An 18425-nucleotide genomic window follows, 5' to 3' on the forward strand; every position below is an offset into this window, starting at 1 on the left:
ACCTCTACTACAAATCACAGCTAGACTAAACACTCCACTGCAATGTGGCAGCTCTTTCTTCTAACTCAATAAAGTCACTGAATTAAGACAAGTAGTATTTAGCTTGCCCATTGACAAAACAGACCAATACATCCTGTTAGCGTTGTAACCCAGCAGACGTGTATTTATAAAAACAAAACTACAACAACAAAAAATCCTCTGTTCGACTGCTGTTAACAGAAAACATGCTGCGTGACAGAGAACAGAACTTGTCCTGGGATCATTCAGATTCATTCTAGAACCATTTTTCTATTATAGCCAGGGCTCTAAATTAAAACATTTCTGGTGCTGGTGCTCCTAACCTTTCTAAGTTAGTAGCACCACAAAATGTAGAAGCACCAGAAAAATACATGTTTTAACTGATTGAGATATATGAAACCTACTTATTTTTTAAGCATATCTCTTGAAGAACATATCACTTTTCCTTTATTTCCGTGACACAAAATGTCCCTTGACTTTTTCCACATTTTGTTGTGTTACAGCCTGAATTTAAAATTGATTAAATATAGATTTTTGGTCACTGGCCTACACACAATATCCCATAATGTCTAAGTGGAATTATAATAAAGCATTGCACGCATATCATTGTAGCGTAGTGGCATAGAGCAGTAGAGTAGTTGCACACATGGGGAACATTTTTAGTAGCCTAGAGTCCGGGAAAATGTTGGCCTTTTATAAACACATTTCAAGCAATTCTACGTACTTTTACATGACTGGAGACTTAAGCAGAATCTTTTTTAATACCGCACAAATTATCAAAATGGCAGGCTACTTTGACACAGACAAATTGATCATCTGAGATCAATAAAAACAACATTGTCTTGAATCTATCAATAGACTAGGCCTAGGTGTGTAGAGAAATATTGTAGGCTATATGAGGAGGAAACTATAGTCCTAAAAATGATTTCCAGTTTCACCCAATGATGCGCAGCTCACTCCCTAGTGATGACACCATAGGCCTTGTTGATCTCTGCACCAGACAGGATGTTCTTGTCAGCATACTTGGGGTCCAACATCTACGCTGCGGCGTGTATGGGCTTCAGGCAGAAGTCTTCACGCTTTTTGATGTATTTCAGAACTGCAGTTTCCTCTGCATGGAGCAACAGTGAAGTGGGCAGGGCAAAATGGATTTTTCCTCCTACATCTGCAAGCAGAGTCTGAACATCAGACAGGATGGCATGTCTCCCTCAATTCGTGCAATGGCTACTGCTATAGGTTTCAGGAGTTTCAGGCTGCTTACCACTCTCTCCCAAAATACATCATCCAGGAGGATCCTCTTGATGGGGCTGTCCATATCGGCAGACTGTGATATGGCCATTTCTTGGAGAGACTCCTTCCCCTCCAGGAGACTGTCAAACATGATGACAACACCACCCCAATGGGTGTTGCTGGGCAGCTTCAATGTGGTGCTCTTATTCTTTGCTTTGCTTGATGAGGTAGATTGCTGCTATAACTTGATGACCCTTCACATACCTAACCATTTCCTTGGCTCTCTTGTGGAGTGTATCCATTGTTTTCAGTGCCATGACGTCCTTGAGGAGCAGATTCAATGCATGAGCAGCACAGCCAATGGGTGTGATGTGAGGGTAGGACTCCTCCACTTTAGACCAAGCAGCCTTCATGTTCACAGCATTGTCTGTGACCATGGCAAATACCTTCTGTGGTCCAAGGTCATTGATGACTGCCTTCAGCTCATCTGCAATGTAGAGACTGGTGTGTCTGTTGTCCTTGTGTCTGTGCTCTTGTAGAATATTGGTTGAGGGTTGGAGATTATGTAGTTAATTATTCCTTGCCCACGAACATTCGACCACCCATCAGAGATGATTGCAATACAGTCTGCTTTCTCTATGATTTGCTTGATCTTCACTTGAACTCTGCATCCAGCAAATGAGTAGATGAAGCATGTCTGGTTGTAGGGGTGTATGCTGGGCGAAGAACATTCAGAAATCTTTTCCAATACACATTTCCTGTGAGCATCAGAGGTGAACCAGTTGCAGAACACAGCTCATCAGCATTTCTCTGACTACGTTCCTCCATTGAGTCAAAAAAACTTCTGATTCCAGGAGGACCATGAGCTGTTGCTATCGATAAGGTGTCTGATTCGTCATTTTCAGCTCGAATATAAGTAGAGGGACTTTTGTCAGAGGTTGCTTGTTGTGAGTGCTGATGGAACTGTATGCACTTGGCCTGATGATTCAGCATCTTTGTTGCATTCTTCACATATGATTTGGCACAGTATGTGCAAATGTACACAGCTTTTCCTTCTACATTAGCTGCAGTGAAATGTCTCCACACATCAGATATCGCCCGTGGCACTAAAATGAGTAAAACAATACAAATCCATGTACAGATAAATAGTTAAGCAGTTAGAATCCTTTGTAAGATGTTTTAAAATTAAACATGTATGGAAACATGAAAGCAGAAAGCATGCAGTCCCTGGCTCAGACAGTGTAGTAGTATCGGTTCAATAGCATCTCATTAGTGTGCAAGATCTTGAGAAGCAGCTGTACATGTGATGGGAGAATGCACTGTGCATGCAGAGGGTTGAAATTCCATTGAATTGGGGATAGTTTAACCAAAATATGCCATACGACCTAGAATTGGCTTATGTGTATCCCACAAAAAAGGTTCACTGTTATAAAGCTAACTTTTTTTATGAATTTAAGCAAAATTCCCAACATTTCTGGGCTCAACTTCCCATTAAAAATTTTCGGAAAATAATTATATGGTTGATGTTGTTTGGCATGACAAGTAGTGAAAAAACTAAAACAGGTAGCAGTTATAAAAGGGTAGTGTTGGTCAGTGTTTCCCAGGGACCCTAATCACAGTTGAATAGATGTTGCATAGACAAAATTTTAGAATAGGCTAGCTGATTCAGAACATGTCGTTGCACAAGCAACACTCTGATCTACACCACCACTGGTAGCAACCTGTATTAGCGCTAACGTTTGCTTTGCCTTAGTAGTACATAGCTAGCTAGCTAGCTAGTTAGCATCATTTTATGCACATGCCCGTTTCTTTAGACTAACTCATGTTTTGCAGAGAGCAAGATACACAAACTGATAGTATAATAGACAAAACATGGATTCATGCTTACAAGAAATGTGGAAAGCAGCCTCGCCAAAGAAGTACAGTATGAACATGGGCAGAAACTGCTTCTCCAATAGAAATCCCAGATCACACTTGTAGACAATGTCATGGTGACGTTGGCTAGCTAAACTCATGCGCAGAAACACGTCAATCGTGTCTAACAGTTGTTTCGAGCCGAACTGCGCATGTGCAGGCTGTCAAATCCATATAAAGTTGTTTTTGACTAAAATTAAAACGTGTCAGTTTGTCACTTTCACGAGGTTGGAGTAAAAACATGTTCAACTACTTAAGACATTGGCTCGAGAAATGTATCAACCAAGAAAGAATATTTCACTTTTCTAATTGACTTCTCAAACTCCAAACCCCAGCCTGGTCTGCTTTGCAAGCGTTCCGGGAAGTCTCAGAATGTTGCGCATCCGGCTTTGGAAACTCTGTGGCATTATTCTTGTTTTGGAAGCATATGTTGTGTGCATGAATTGAGAGCAAGAGAGAATAAACAGCATGGAGTTACTGTATTATTCCTGCTTGAGTGACAAGGGGCAGGGCTTTGTGTGTGTGTGTGGCCCGGGAACTGGAAGCAAGCAGCCGCGGGAGGCAGCCTGTCTTGTTGGAGCAGTGTAGAGACATTTTTTGGATTTTATTTTAGTCGCACTGGTGCTCACAAAATAAAACTCCAGGTCACCCAGCAAAATACTTGAGCCCAGAGTACAGTTCATTATTCTATGGATTACGGGCCATATTATGAAAAAGAACACTGATTAGAGGACAGTTAGAGGTTTAGGGTACTCACATAGAAGGCCTGTTCCCGTAGGGAGGGGGTATCAGGAGGACTCTGGTTGTAGGTGGAGAAGCGTTTGTTCACCGTGGGGGGTTTGTTGACTGTGCTGGCGGTCGAAGCTTGGTCATCCTTGTCGAAGGGGCTGTCAGTGATAAAAAGGGCACAGAAACGTATTACTAGACGCACACACAAATGTATGCACACACACAGTCCCTCATTCTATACAACCTTTATATCCTGATCACTTCAAAGCAGAAGCCACGTTGGGCCACTCACTTCCAGGTGACCTCCAAGCTCAGTTTGATGGTCCCCAGGTCATTGATGTCCACTGCCACCGTCTGGGGTAGAGCAGCAAACAGGTCCTTGGTCTCACATGACACGTTTCCCACCACCACGTGATTGGCCAGGCTCTTCAGCTCTGTCACCTAGGGAACCGGAGTAAGACCAATCAAAATCAGTGATTCAGTTATGATCTAAATCTCTCCAAACACCACACCAATAGCTGATTTTGATAAGCATTAACCAGGTTTCCGTTCCAACTTTTTTATGCGAGTAAAGTACAAGTTGGATAGAAAATGTCACGACAGGCCTGATTGAACAACAAATTTGTCAGTAAACTTCCCAAATGTTAACAAAACACGCTAGACAAGGTTATATTTTTTTGTGTCTGTAAAATTAATTATGTGAGAAATAGTGGTGAAAATAATTTTATGCGCAAAGATCGATATGATAACCATCATATTAAAGTAAACTTGGGAGTCACGGGATGATGTTGTGTGGTCCTGGGAAGTTTGAGAGCGCTCGATTTAATCTAAACAGTAAACAAAAAAGGTTTTGACCTTAACCCGTTCGGCAATTTCATTGGTCTAATGAAAGCTTCATGCTGCCAAAAAACTGAGCACGTCACAGAATGTGTTTTTTTGGAAGAAAAAAAATTGAAAGCGGGAAAAATCCATATATTAGCCGCGTCATTGTTTAAGCCGCGAGGTTCAAAGCCTGGGAAAAAAGTTGCGGCTTATAGTCCGGAATATACGGTAATAATAAATTATTCTTCTCAGAATAAAAGTCCGATTCACTCCAAATTTGGTCTTCGGACTTATCAAATCAAATTTTATTTGTCACTTGTACCGAATACAAGAGGTGAAGACCTTACTGTGAAATGCTTATTTACAAGCCCTTAACCAACAATGCAGTTCAAGAAAGAGTTAAGAAAATATTTACGAAATAAACTACAGTAAAAAATTAAATAGAAAGGTAACAATAACGAGGCTATAAACAGGGGGTACCAGGTCAATGTGCGGGGGTACAGGTTAGTCAAGGTAATTTGTACATGTAAGTAGGGGTCAAGTGACTATGCATAGATAATAAACAGCGAGTAGCAGCAGTGTAAAAAAAAAAAAGTCCCAAAAAGAGTTTCAGAAAATAACACTGTTGCATTCAAAGATGGCCACACTATACCAGTAGATGCATATTAGCACATACGCTAATATGCACTTTTTTTTATTCTAATGAACCATAGGACCAAATGACACCACATTTGGAATGTAGGCCCATGGTACACGTCTTAACTTAGTTTGAGAAAAGGGATTGGTTTAAAGATGGCTGAGTTATTGACAAATCTAAAATCAGATTTTCCATCTTAATTTAAATCACTGTAAATCTACTCCACAGTGGCCTATCAACTTGAAACTTGTCATCGCTATCATGGACATCCATGAACCAAACGGAAATGAACCAAACGGAATTTGAAAAAAACAAGGAAACTATTAATTCATTATTTGGATATGTAACACTAATGCTCAAAATCTGCGATAATCTTCTCCTCATGAACCATAAGTCAGATTCACCCCAGATTTTGTATTTACACTCATTCCATTAGTCTTTAATTGGTTGGAAAAAATGGTTGCTGCATTCAAATATGGCCGCACGGTACCTATAGAAAGATGTTAGCACATACTCTAATGCAGAATTACTAACTTTTCTGCTCAGGAAGCATAAAATCAGATTGAGCCTATATACCAAATTGGGAGGAATTTGAGAATGATTACTTGCGACATTAAAAAGTCAGCCATGCAACACCACTAGATGGGACCATATCACACCAGAGCTATAAGAACTGAACCAAAGGACATGGGCCATGATATCTGGTATGTAAACCTTATGTATATGTCCTTAGAGGTTGTGTGAATATAAAGTCACTGCAACCTTAGATGGCTGCAACAGACCAGTTGTTGTCACTATAGATGTCATTGGCACCATAACTGATCTTTTGTCCTTTCTGTCATCCTGTGAACCCCGTTCATTGCTGCTTTTATTTCTATTTGTTTTTTTATTATAAGTTCAGTTTCATTTCAGTTTTCAGACCTGATTTGCTAGGTTTTATTTAGTTGTATAAAAATATTTCTATTTTGTTTTATATTATTTTGTTTCAGATTTAGTTGCAGTGTTATGGACAGAAAGCATAAAAGGAGGCCAGGAACCATGTGTTGTATAGATTGTGTTTTTTGGATGTCATTTCTTGCAACTGGGGGGGAAGTAATACATAAGGTGATGGGTAAGGTTAGGATAAAATTATAAAGTTAATCTCAATGTGACATGGATTTAAAAGGAATAGCGCAGAGACAGGAGCAAAAAATATGGTGGAATGAAACCCTCTCGTCCATGTTTACACCAATCCAATGGTTAACTTAAGTAGTACATGTAAGTACATCAAGTTTTCATTTTAGTTTATTATAATAACCATGGTCTCTTCCCCATCTTTCCTCTCTCTGACTTCTTTTCAACTAACACCAGCGTATACACACCTATGTTAAACTAGGGAAATTGTGTTTCCATAGCTAGGGCTATGTACAGTTGAAGTCTACATACACCTTAACCAAATACATTTAAACTTAGTTTTTCACAATTCCTGACATTTAATCCTAGTAAAAATTCCCTGTCTTAGATCAGTGAGGATCACCACTTTATTTTAAGAATGTGAAATGTCAGAATAATAGTAGAGTGGGTCAGAAGTTTGCATACAGTCAATTAGTATTTGGTAGCATTGCCTTTAGATTGTTTAACTTGGGTCAAACGTTTCAGGTAGCTTTCCATAAGCTTCCCACAATAAGTTGGGTGAATTTTGGTTCTGCTTTTTCAGTTCTGTCCACAAATTTTCTATAGGATTGAGGTCAGGGCTTTGTGATGGCCACTTCAATACCTTGACTTATGAAGTATGCTTGGGGTCATTGTCCATTTGGAAGACCCATTTGCGACCAAGCTTTAACTTCCTGACTGATGTCTTGAGATTTTGCTTCAATATATCCACATCATTTTCCATCCTCATGATGCCATCTATTTTGTGAAGGGCACCAGTCCCTCCTGCAGCAAAGCACCCGAACAACATGATGCTGCCATCCCCGTGCTTCACGAATGGGATGGTGTTCTTCGGCTTGCAAGCCTCCCCCTTTTTCCTCCAAACATAATGATGGTCATTATGCCCAAACAGTTCTATTTTTGTTTCATCAGACCAGAGGACATTTCTCCAAAAAGTACGATCTTTGTCCCCATGTGCAGTTGCAAACCGTAGTGTGACTTTTTTATGGCGGCTTTGGAGCAGTGACTTCTTCCTTGCTGAGCGGCCTTTCAGGTTATGTCGATATAGGACTCGTTTTACTGTGGATATAGATACTTTTGTACCGGTTTCCTCCAGCATCTTCACAAGGTCCTTTGCTGTTGTTCTGGGATTGATTTGCACTTTTCGCACCAAAGTATGTTCATCTCTAGGAGACAGAACAGGTCTCCTTCCTGAGCGGTATGACAGCTACGTGGTCCAATGGTGTTTATTCTTGCGTACTATTGTTTGCACAGATGAACGTGGTACCTTCAGGCATTTGGAAATGGCTCCCAAGGATGAACCAGACTTGTGGAGGTTTACAATTTTTTTTCCAGAGGTCTTGGCTGATTTCTTTTGATTTTCCCATGATGTCAAGCAAAGAGGCACTGAATTTGAAGGTAGGCCTTGAAATACATCCACAGGTACAGCTCCAACGTCAATTAGCCTATCAGAAGCTTCTAAAGCCATGACATATTCTGGAATTTTCCAAGCTGTTAAAAGGCACAGTCAACTTAGTGTATGTAAACTTCTGACCCACTGGAATTGTGATGCAGTGAATTATAAGTGAACTAATCTGTCTGTAAACAATTGTTGGAAAAATTACTTGTGTCATGCACAAAGTAGATGTCCTAACCGACTTGCCAAAACTATAGTTTGTTAACAAGAAATTTGTGGAGTGGTTGAAAAACGAGTTTTAATGACTCCAACCTAAGTGTATGTTAACTTCCGACTCCAACTGTAAATGCCATCTGAAATGTACCAGTGGCCTGGCTTTGGCCCCAAGTGAGAGCAGGTCCTTCGGAGCCATGGCCCAGTGAGACACGGGTGCCGGCCCGCGTAGATGGAAACAATATTTACTCCACTGTTTTGGGTAAATCCTGTAAGGAAATTCAGCCAGATCCATGTCTCTTGACCCCTCAGTTTAACTTTCCGATCCTGTGACATTGGGCAAAGTAATGGAATCATTCAGGGAGAAAAACAAGTCGATATCCAGCTGCTCTCCTTTCACTGAGCTGTTATGTCCATTACCTTAGTGTCTTCGCTTCACATGCAGATGTGACTCTCTGAATGTGATTGACAGTCTGTGTGTGTGTGTGTGTGTGTGTGTGTGTGTGTGTGTGTGTGTGTGTGTGTGTGTGTGTGTGTGTGTGTGTGTGTGTACGCGCATGTTTTAGGCCAGGAATTTCTGCTTTGTACCTTTATTGATAGGAACTCTGTGATGAGAGGCAGGAAGACCATATCCTCGCTGTCCCACACCTGCTTGCAGTTGATCTCAATCCTTCCCCTCAGCTTCCAGCGCTGCCGCCCATACTTCATAAAGATCTAAAAGGTCAGAGGTCAGGTTTAGGTTCTAGAAGGCATAGCAGACAGATACAAAAATGAGCCAGACACTCACATTTTGCTCGTCACACATTTCCCTATTCTCAAGTCATCGCTGAGTCATTTGTGTTTTTGCTGAAGTTGAGCCAAACTCTGTAGGTTCTGTTTATAGTTGCCTTCCCCCAGGGAGGGAACGCAGCGCTCCACTGACTTACTCCATCGATTATGCTGTCAATCATCACTAAATCTATGCATGTTAGACAGAGGCAGTGCTGACACATTAACACTTTTCCTTTTCCATTTACTCTGCTCCTCCTGCTAATCCCCCCAGACAGCCCAGCTAAGAGGCCATGCTACTGTAGCATACAGCGGTGGCCCGCCCATTAGGGCGTTAGGGGTGGCACCCCGCTTGTGATTGTTGTTGACCAAAGTTAGTATTTTTATTTAAAAAAATATATTATATAATTCATGGATTATGTTTTAAATGCTCAAAAGTGTGCAAATGTCTACATTTTCCTGTTTCAAAAACATATTGTTCAAAACAAGCTGTTCAGTTACTTACTGCCCCACATGAATTATAAGAGCTCAAAGTAAATGAACCGTCCTGGGGCGCTCAAATTTGCATCCGTTGAGTCAGAACCCCTGGGTCTGCTCTCGTCTACCTCCCAATGAGTCTCTCATGCCAGACGACTTACTTCCACATGAGACTAAATCTGCTCTATCAGGTACAGATGGCGCTAAAGCAAAAAGCTAATTGTAATTAACTTGTAAATAAACAAATAATCGTAATGGGAGCCTCGGACCTGATTAATTGGTCATCTACATCCAACAAGAAGAGAAGGACAGAGGGATACACTTGCTAGAACCTTGTCATCGCAGATCTGGTAGGTCAGAAAAGCCTGGCCAATTTTACCCCCCCCCATTTTGTGTGGACTAAAACATCATAAAACCGGGTGTATCACAAAGCATGATCCAATTAATTAGCCAGATAGAGAATTTTTTGGAAATATTGAGAAATTGTTTGGTAGATTTTTAGGGCAAATTTACCATTTCATCTCTATCTTTGTTACCTAGTTACAGTGGCAAGAAAAGGTATGTGAACCCTTTGGAAATACCTGGATTTCTGCATAAATTGGTCATAAAATTTGATCTGATCTTCATCTAGGTCACAACAAGACAAACACAGTCTGCTTAAACTAATAACACACAAACAATTATACGTTTTCATGTCTTTATTGAACACACCGTGTAAACATTCACAGTGCAGGGTGGGAAAAGTATGTGAACACTTGGATTTAATAACTGGTTGACCCTCCTTTGGCAGCAATAACCTCAACCAATTGTTTCCTGTAGTTGTGGATCAGACCTGCACAACGGTCAGGGGGCATTTTGGACCATTCCTCTTTACAAAACTGTTTCAGTTCAGCGATATTCTTGGGATGTCTGGTGTGAACTGCTCTCGAGGTCATGCCACAGCATCTCAAATCAGGTTGAGGTCAGGACTGACTGGGCCACTCCATAAGGTAGCCTAACATTCTCCTGCAAAATGTCTTGATAAACTTGGGAATTCATTTTTCCGTCGATGATAGCAAGCTGTCCAGGCCCTGAGGCAGCAAAGTAGCCCCAAACCACGATGCTCCCTCCACCATATTTTACAGTTGAGATGTTTTTTTTTCTCCTCCACACAGTGTTGTGTGTTCCTTCCAAACAACCCAATTGTAGTTTCATCTGTCCACAGAGTATTTTGCCCGTAGCGCTGTGGAGCATCCAGGTGCGCTTTTGCAAACTTCAGACGTGCAGCAATGTTTTTTTTGAACAGCAGTGGCTTCTTCCGTGGTGTCCTCCCATGAACATCATTCTTGTTCTCGTGTTTCACGTATCGTAGACTCGTCAACAGAGATGTTAGCATGTTCCAGAGATTTCTGTAAGTCTTTAGCTGACACTCTAGGATTCTTCTTAACTTCATTGAGCATTCTGTGCTGTGATCTTGCAGTCATCTTTGCAGGACGGCCACTCCTAGGGAGTGTAGCAACAGTGCTGAACTTTCTCCATTTATAGACAAGAAGACAAATGTATTACCGTGGAGTGATGAACATCAAGGCTTTTAGAGATACTTTTGTAACCCTTGTACTTTTGTAACAATTCTTAATCTTAGGTCTTCTGAGATCTCTTTTGTTCGAGGCATGGTTCACATCAGGCAATGCTTCTTGTGAATAGCAAACTCAAATTTTGTGAGTGTTTTTTTACAAGGCAAGGCAGCTCTAACCAACATCTCCATCTCCAGGTTAGCTGACTCCTGACTCCAATTAGCATTTGGAGAAGTCATTAACCTAGGGGTCCACATACTTTTTCCAACCTACACTGTGAATGTTTAAATTCTGTATCCAATATAGACAAGAAAAATACAATAATTTGTCTTTTATTAGTTTAAGCACACTATGTTTGTCAATTGTTGTGACAGATGAAGACCAGATCAAATCTGATTATCAATTTATGCAGAAATCCAGGTAATTCCAAAGGGTTCACATACTTTTTCTTGCCACTGTAGCTCCCATGCCAATTTCAAGTGTTTCTAAACTAATATCTGGGTAACTCTGAAATATGAAGCTATTTCAGAATGAAAGTTAACTGGCTAGCGCATCATGCTTTGTGACATTATGTTAGCTAGCTATCCCCAGTTAGATAATGCTTTGTGACATTATGTTAGCTAGCTATCCCCAGTTAGATTATGCTTTGTGACATTATGTTAGCTAGCTACCCCAGTTAGATAATGCTTTGTGACATTATGTTAGCTAGCTATCCCCAGTTAGATAATGTGTTTACACTTAACGCATCGGCATGCTTTTAAAGGGCTCCTGAGTGGCACAGTGGTCTAAGGCACTGCATCTCAGTGCTAGAGACGTCACTACAGACCCTGGTTCGATTCCAGGCTGTATCACAACCGACCATGACTGGGAGTCCCATAGGGCGGCGCACAATTGGCCCAGCATCGTCCGGGTAAGGGTTTGGCCAGGGTCGGCCGTCATTGTAAATAAGAATTTGTTCTTAACTGGCTTGCCTAGTTAAATAAAGGTTAAATAAAAAAAAGCTTGTTGAGTTCTCCCTGGTGCACTAGTTCTAAATAATATCATCTGTTCAAAACAGTGGCAGCATATGCAGCAGAGGTTGTTCGGTTTTTGACATGCAAAAGTGAAATACGTGTATTTACAAGGTTGTTCAAATGCACAGATCGCTTTATATATTTTCTATAAGACAACACCAAGCTCCTCACGCCCCTGGTATTCAGCCAATCAGCAGCCGCCACTGGTAGCATATCCACTCCCTCCACCAGCAATAAGGCTTAGCCTTAGAGGAATGATGATGCTGGGGCAGCCATGCTAGAGTGGAGATAGAGAGAGAGAGAGCGCGAGAGAGAGGAGATGGAGAGAGAGAAACTCACCTCATATGTGTCTCCAGCACAGAGCCGTGCGAACCCTGCTAGACCTGCAACACAAACAAAAAGCTTCGAGGCCACATACAAACACTAACAACGCAACAGTGTGTTTAAAATAGACCAACACAGTCTGGAGTCACAACAGACAGGGAAGAGGAAGGAGTTGACTAAAATGAACGTACCCTTCATTTTCACATGGAACTCTCCCAGGTGGTTTTCCAGCTCGCTCTCCAACATGCACATGTTCTGCAAAGAGTGAACGTTAAGCAAAAACATCAGGCAGTCAAAACTACAAACATTGTACTAATATCAGAATAGAACACCTATTCTTAGTCAGGTTACCCTGCAGTCTTTGAAATCCATCTCAGGAGACTGACTATTCACGGCTTCCTGCCCATCTTACCCTGTTCCCCCTCCCATTGACCACAGTCCCCTCTCACATTCCTCACCTCTGTGTACTCTTTGTAGCCCTTGTTGGCCTCCGAGAGGCTCTCTCTGGCCTCGCGGCTGCCCTGGGAGTCTGTGTAAGCCTTCACCATTTTATTGGCCCCATCCCTCAGCCGGCGCTGCATACAGTAGGCCTCATACAGCTCGTCAACCTGGGGAGGACAAAACACAGTTATGGATGGTTAATTTAATTTGTAGTTAAAACTATATTATAGTTTTGTTGTTTATTTTATTCACCAACCATTCAAGAATACACCCTAAAGCTCTCTTCATAAATCATTTTCAATAATAGTAATCCATTTAGTTCTATGGTCATGACATTCTATTTCCATCATCATGGAACCCTAAAGCATGTAATTGCACCATAATCCTTCCCTTGGTTCTTGACACTCTCACGACCTCTGAAAAAAGTGTGTCTGTAAAATGAAGACGCAACTGCAATGCAGTGGAAGTCCAGATGGGGACATTCCACTGGCCTCACAAACGCATAGAAAAACATAAGTTAGAAACTATGCGTCCTGTTGGCCACCTTATTGCTCTACGACTTCCTCACACATCTCATATGTACTGTATATATATATCAACATTTTATTGATCCGTCAGCAGATATGGGGAGGCAGCTGTTGAACTGTTAGCTGTTACGGGAGACAGGAAACAGTTAAAGCACTTAGAATACACACATTCATACTCACTCACTGTAACAAATGCTGACCATCTCAGAAAGATACAGTACAACCACCGACACACATAAAAACAAACACTGTCTGTATGTTCCATAAAATAACATTGTAGCAGACTCTCACAGATTAAACTTGCATTCACCTTGTCAAAATCATCACACATTATTTTCAGGTCACAGAAGAAGTGTGGTATTGTGTGTTTTGACTTTGTCCTGGTTTTCTGAATCAGTGCACATCGCTTTCAGCTCGGTGCCTCATTCACTAAAAGATGCCCACTGTCTCCCCACTTTCAGACACCCTGATTCACCACAGTGAGTGACCCAGAATGTCAGGCCCACTCTGACTGTGTGGATCCACTGAGCTGCCGCTAACATGCCAGCCTGAATGAATTAGTAAACAAACACCATGAGAGCTCCATTCACTAGAGTGGACTCCTTGGGAGATGTTTTATGAGTGAGTGAGTGGGTGCATCGCCATCTTCTACATTCTTCTGTCACATTCCCTCCATTTGGTGATGATCACAGAGGCCTGTAGTGCACCTGACGTGGTCCACTTACCAACACAACAGTACTCTATACCTGCATTCCTGATGACCCTCTCTGAACACGGTCTCAACATGCTGGTTTGAAGACTATCCTCTCATTAACATAAAACTACCTTCCCTCTCAATGTGTGTTTACAATGAAGCTCTCTACCTGCCTGTAAAACCATAAAATTTTCAGGAGTGAGTAACAGTGTGTGACTCCTTTAAACTTCACTCACTGCAGAAAAAAGCCACCTGAGACTACCAGGGTTGGGTTTAATTCACAAATTCTATTCTAATTCAATTCTCTCTCCTTATGCATTTTAATTATTTCAATTTCTAGGTCAGTCTTGGAATTCAGAGATAATTAAATTCCAATGTTAGGTAAATTCCAATAATTAAATATTATCCCCAATAATTCCACAAATTCCAATTTAATTCCATCAAGCTGATCATGTCACTGTTCAGAAAGCTATACTGGAAATATTGAAGTAAAAGTTCATGATTTAAAACAAATCTTGAAGTCAATGTTTGATACTATGTGCATTAACTGGGAATTCCAATTTAATTAAATTCCAAAGAATACATGTTTTACAATTTCAATTACAAAGTTCCAAATAATCTAATTCCAATTATATAACTTGAAGATTGTTGAAATTCAAATTGAATTCAATAAATTCTCCACTTCATGAGTGAATTGGAATTTCAAATTAAATTTGAATGTGTATTTATTAAGTATCCCCATTAGCTGCCTTTCTTCGTAGGGTCCAAACAACTTAAGGCAAAAACAAAAATAAATAACAGTACATATAACATTATTACCCCACTACATATCTACAATAAAACATGTATAATACCACCATACATAAGTGTGTGTAGAGTGTGTGTGTGGGTACGCATGCGCGTATGCGTGCATGTGCGCAGCCCATTTCAACCTGATCGACTTGCTAAAAGTAGCAAAACTTTTGTAATTCTCGATGGCTAACGTTATATCTTTCTAAAACGGCGCGTTAGAAAGGACTGTCAATACATACTGAACAGTTCACATTATAGACAGATGCATGCTACTGTACATGGGAAATAAATGCTCCAGCATCTGGTCTGCCAGCATGTCCAGCCCATCCATTATCTCAGCCAATCATGGCTAGCTGAAAGGTTCCTGTCTTTTTCTGTGGCTAAACCAACAAAGCTGGAATACAAGTTTGTTGTTAAGGCACATGAAAGTTCATATGTTCCAGAAGGAATTTCTGCCAAAAACCGCATTTTGATAAAAAAATAAAATGTTTACATTCAAATGCCGCTCCTGTGAAGTAGTGACATGCGACATAATCTTAGTTTCCTGAAATGAGTCACATTTAGACAAGTGTGTCGGGTAAGAATAATCTAATAATGATAAAATATTTAATCTGGACACTTTGTTTTTGATATTGCTACTATGCAAGTAACGACTTCACTGTACCGTTTACACCTTCTGTATCCTGTGCATGTGACAAATAAACCTAGATTTTATTTGATATAGTGTGTGTCTACTACATGGCCTCACATGTGAATCCTTAAAGTTAAATTTACATCCTGGAACTGTAGGGAATTAAATAAAATCGGCAAAATAAAAACAGGTAATAAGTAGATGAAAACAACTTCAGGCGAAGATCATATTTTTTTGTAAGAATCACATCTATTATCTGGCGACATTCCTGTTACTCTAGCACGCACCAGACCTATTTCCGAATCATTTTTATTTTTTTTCTCAGCAGCATTACTCTCAAAAATTTAAGATTGCTTTTATGATAGCATTGTCATCTCTGACCATGCTCCATCATCTCTTATATATTCCATTTCTAATTTTGTAGGTGACTCACCTAAATGGCACTTCTAACCTAAATGGCTGCAAGATACAAGTTTTATAGAATACATTAGACAGCAAATTGACCTATACTTTTCAATTAATACAACACAGACCTCAGCTTGTACTAGATGGGAAGCCTTTAAAGCTTTCATAAGGGGTCAAATTATACATTTCCCAGCTCCAAGTCAAAATTGAAACAAATTAAAACTCTGGAGAAATAATTCCACAGGTGCACACAAGGAGTTGCTCTTGCTCATGGCTCAATATCACAGAATTTCTGCGGGTAGAGCTGCAGCCAGCTTATTGAGACTAAACCAATCATATTATGACCAGGGTGAAAAAGCTGGGAAGCTGTTGGCCTGGCAAATCAAACAGCAGCAAGCAGAGAGAGCAATCAATTCATTTCAGGATGCAGAGGGAGCTGTGGCGGTAGACCCTCGGGAGCTAAACAATACCTTTAAATAATTTGATGAAAAATTATATGCATCAGAATATCCTCCTGAAACTGATACCCAGGCTAGCTTATTACATAGATTCATCTGAAATATTGGGAAACTCCAATCTAAGGATATTCTTAATGCTGAGCTGACTGTGGAGGAAATTTCCAATGCAATTGATAGAATGAGGGAGGGGAGGGCGTCTGGCCCAGATGGGCTGCCCGTTGACATCTACAAGAGATTTAAGAACAAACTGTGCACTCCACTCCTGGAGATGTTTTTGAGATCTTACGAAATTGGTCTTTTGCCCAGTCGTCAGACACGGCGATCCTGTCGTTGGACACAGAGAAGGCCTTCGACAGGATTCAGTGGCCCTACCTCTTTGAAGTGTTAACTCGTTTTTGGTTGTGGTGAGAGCTTTAGTAAATGGATAAATATACTATACACAAATCCCACTGCAGAGATCCTTACTACTAATACGGTATCTAAACTTTTTTACATCTGCAGGGGTTCTAGGTAGGGCTGCCCTCTTTCTCCTCTCCTGTGAGCCTCTAGCCATTAGGTCCCACCCCAATATTTCAGGTATTAGAATAGATCAGACGGAACATCAAATTGCCCTTTATGCAGACGATGTAATTTTGTTTCTTACAGACTTGTGCAATTCCATACCTGCCCTTCTGGACCTAATCAAAGAGTTTGGGGTGTTCTCGGGATGCAAAATCCTCAATTATGATTAGAGGTCGAACGATTAATCGGAATGGCCGATTTCAAGTTTTCAAAACAATCGGACATCGGTATTTTTGGCCACCAATTTGGCCGTTTAAAAAAAAAAATGTACACCTTTATTTAACTAGGCAAGTCAGTTAAGAACACATTCTTATTTTCAATGACGGCCTAGGAACGGTGGGTTAACTGCCTTGTTCAGGGGCAGAACGACAGATTTTTACCTTGTCAGCTCGGGGATTCAATCTTGCAATCTTACATTGCACTCCACGAGGAGCCTGCCTGTTACGCGAATGCAGTAAGAATCCAAGGTAAGTTGCTAGCTAGCATTAAACTTATCTTATAAAAAACAATCAATCAATCATAATCACTAGTTAACTACACATGGTTGATGATATTACTCGTTTATCTAGCGTGTCCTGCGTTGCATATAATCGATGCGGTGCGCATTCGCGTAAAAGGACTGTCGTTGCTCCAACGTGTACCTAACCATAAACATCAATGCCTTTCTTAAAATCAATACACAAGTATATATTTTTAAACCTGCATATTTAGTTAATATTGCCTGCTAACATGAATTTCTTTTAACTAGGAAAATTGTGTCACTTCTCTTGCAACAGAGTCAGGGTATATGCAGCAGTTTGGGCCGCCTGGCTCGTTGCGAACTGCGTGAAGACTATTTCTTCCTAACAAAGACAGCCAACTTCGCCAAACGGGGGATGATTTAACAAAAGCGCATTTGCGAAAAAAGCACAATCGTTGCACGACTGTACCTAACCATAAACATAAATGCCTTTCTTAAATCAATACACAGAAGTATATATTTTTAAACCTGCATATTTAGCTAAAAGAAATCCAGGTTAGCAGGCAATATTAACCAGGTGAAATTGTGTCACTTCTCCTGCGTTCATTGCACGCAGAGTCAGGGTATATGCAACAGTTTGGGCCGCCTGGCTCGATGGGAACCAATTTGCCAGAATTTTACGTAATTATGACATAACATTGAAGGTTGTGCGATGTAACAGGAATATTTAGACTTATGGATGCCACCCGTTAGATAAAATACGGAACGGTTCCGTATTTCACTGAAAGAATAAACGTTTTGTTTTCGAGATGATGGTTTCCGGATTCGACCATATTAATGACCTAAGGCTCCTATTTCTGTGTGTTATTATGTTAGAATTAAGTCTACGATTTGATAGAGTAGTCTGACTGAGCGATGGTAGGCACCAGCAGGCTCGTAAGCATTCATTCAAACAGCACTTTCGTGCATTTTGCCAGCAGCTCTTCGCAATGCTTCAAGCATTGTGCTGTTTATGACTTCAAGCCTATCAACTCCCGAGATTAGGCTGGTGTAACCGATGTGAAATGGCTAGCTAGTTAGCGGGGTGCGCACTAATAGCATTTCAAACATCACTCGCTCTGAGACTTGGAGTAGTTCCCCTTGCTCTGCATGGGTAACACTGCTTCGAGGGTGGCTGTTGTCGATGTGTTCCTGGTTCGAGCCCAGGTAG

At 40.8% G+C, this 18425-nt stretch overlaps 1 protein-coding gene across 7 annotated transcripts in view; it reads right to left on the bottom strand.

The window, feature by feature from the left end:
* The window catches only part of LOC106560830 (rho family-interacting cell polarization regulator 1), a 96135-nt gene that overhangs the window by 29782 nt on the left and 47928 nt on the right, over positions 1–18425 (bottom strand). For all 7 annotated transcript variants that reach the window (XM_045688193.1, XM_045688192.1, XM_014124179.2 and 4 more), the window contains 6 exons: positions 12705–12854; positions 12438–12501; positions 12262–12305; positions 8700–8825; positions 4184–4332; positions 3920–4049 (listed from right to left, as the gene is read on the bottom strand). In XM_045688193.1, coding sequence (XP_045544149.1) covers positions 3920–4049; positions 4184–4332; positions 8700–8825; positions 12262–12305; positions 12438–12501; positions 12705–12854 — 663 coding nt within the window. The remainder of the gene's footprint in view (positions 1–3919; positions 4050–4183; positions 4333–8699; positions 8826–12261; positions 12306–12437; positions 12502–12704; positions 12855–18425) is intronic.

This window comes from Salmo salar, chromosome ssa10 (assembly GCF_905237065.1).
Source record: "Salmo salar chromosome ssa10, Ssal_v3.1, whole genome shotgun sequence".
Lineage (NCBI taxonomy): Eukaryota > Metazoa > Chordata > Actinopteri > Salmoniformes > Salmonidae > Salmo > Salmo salar.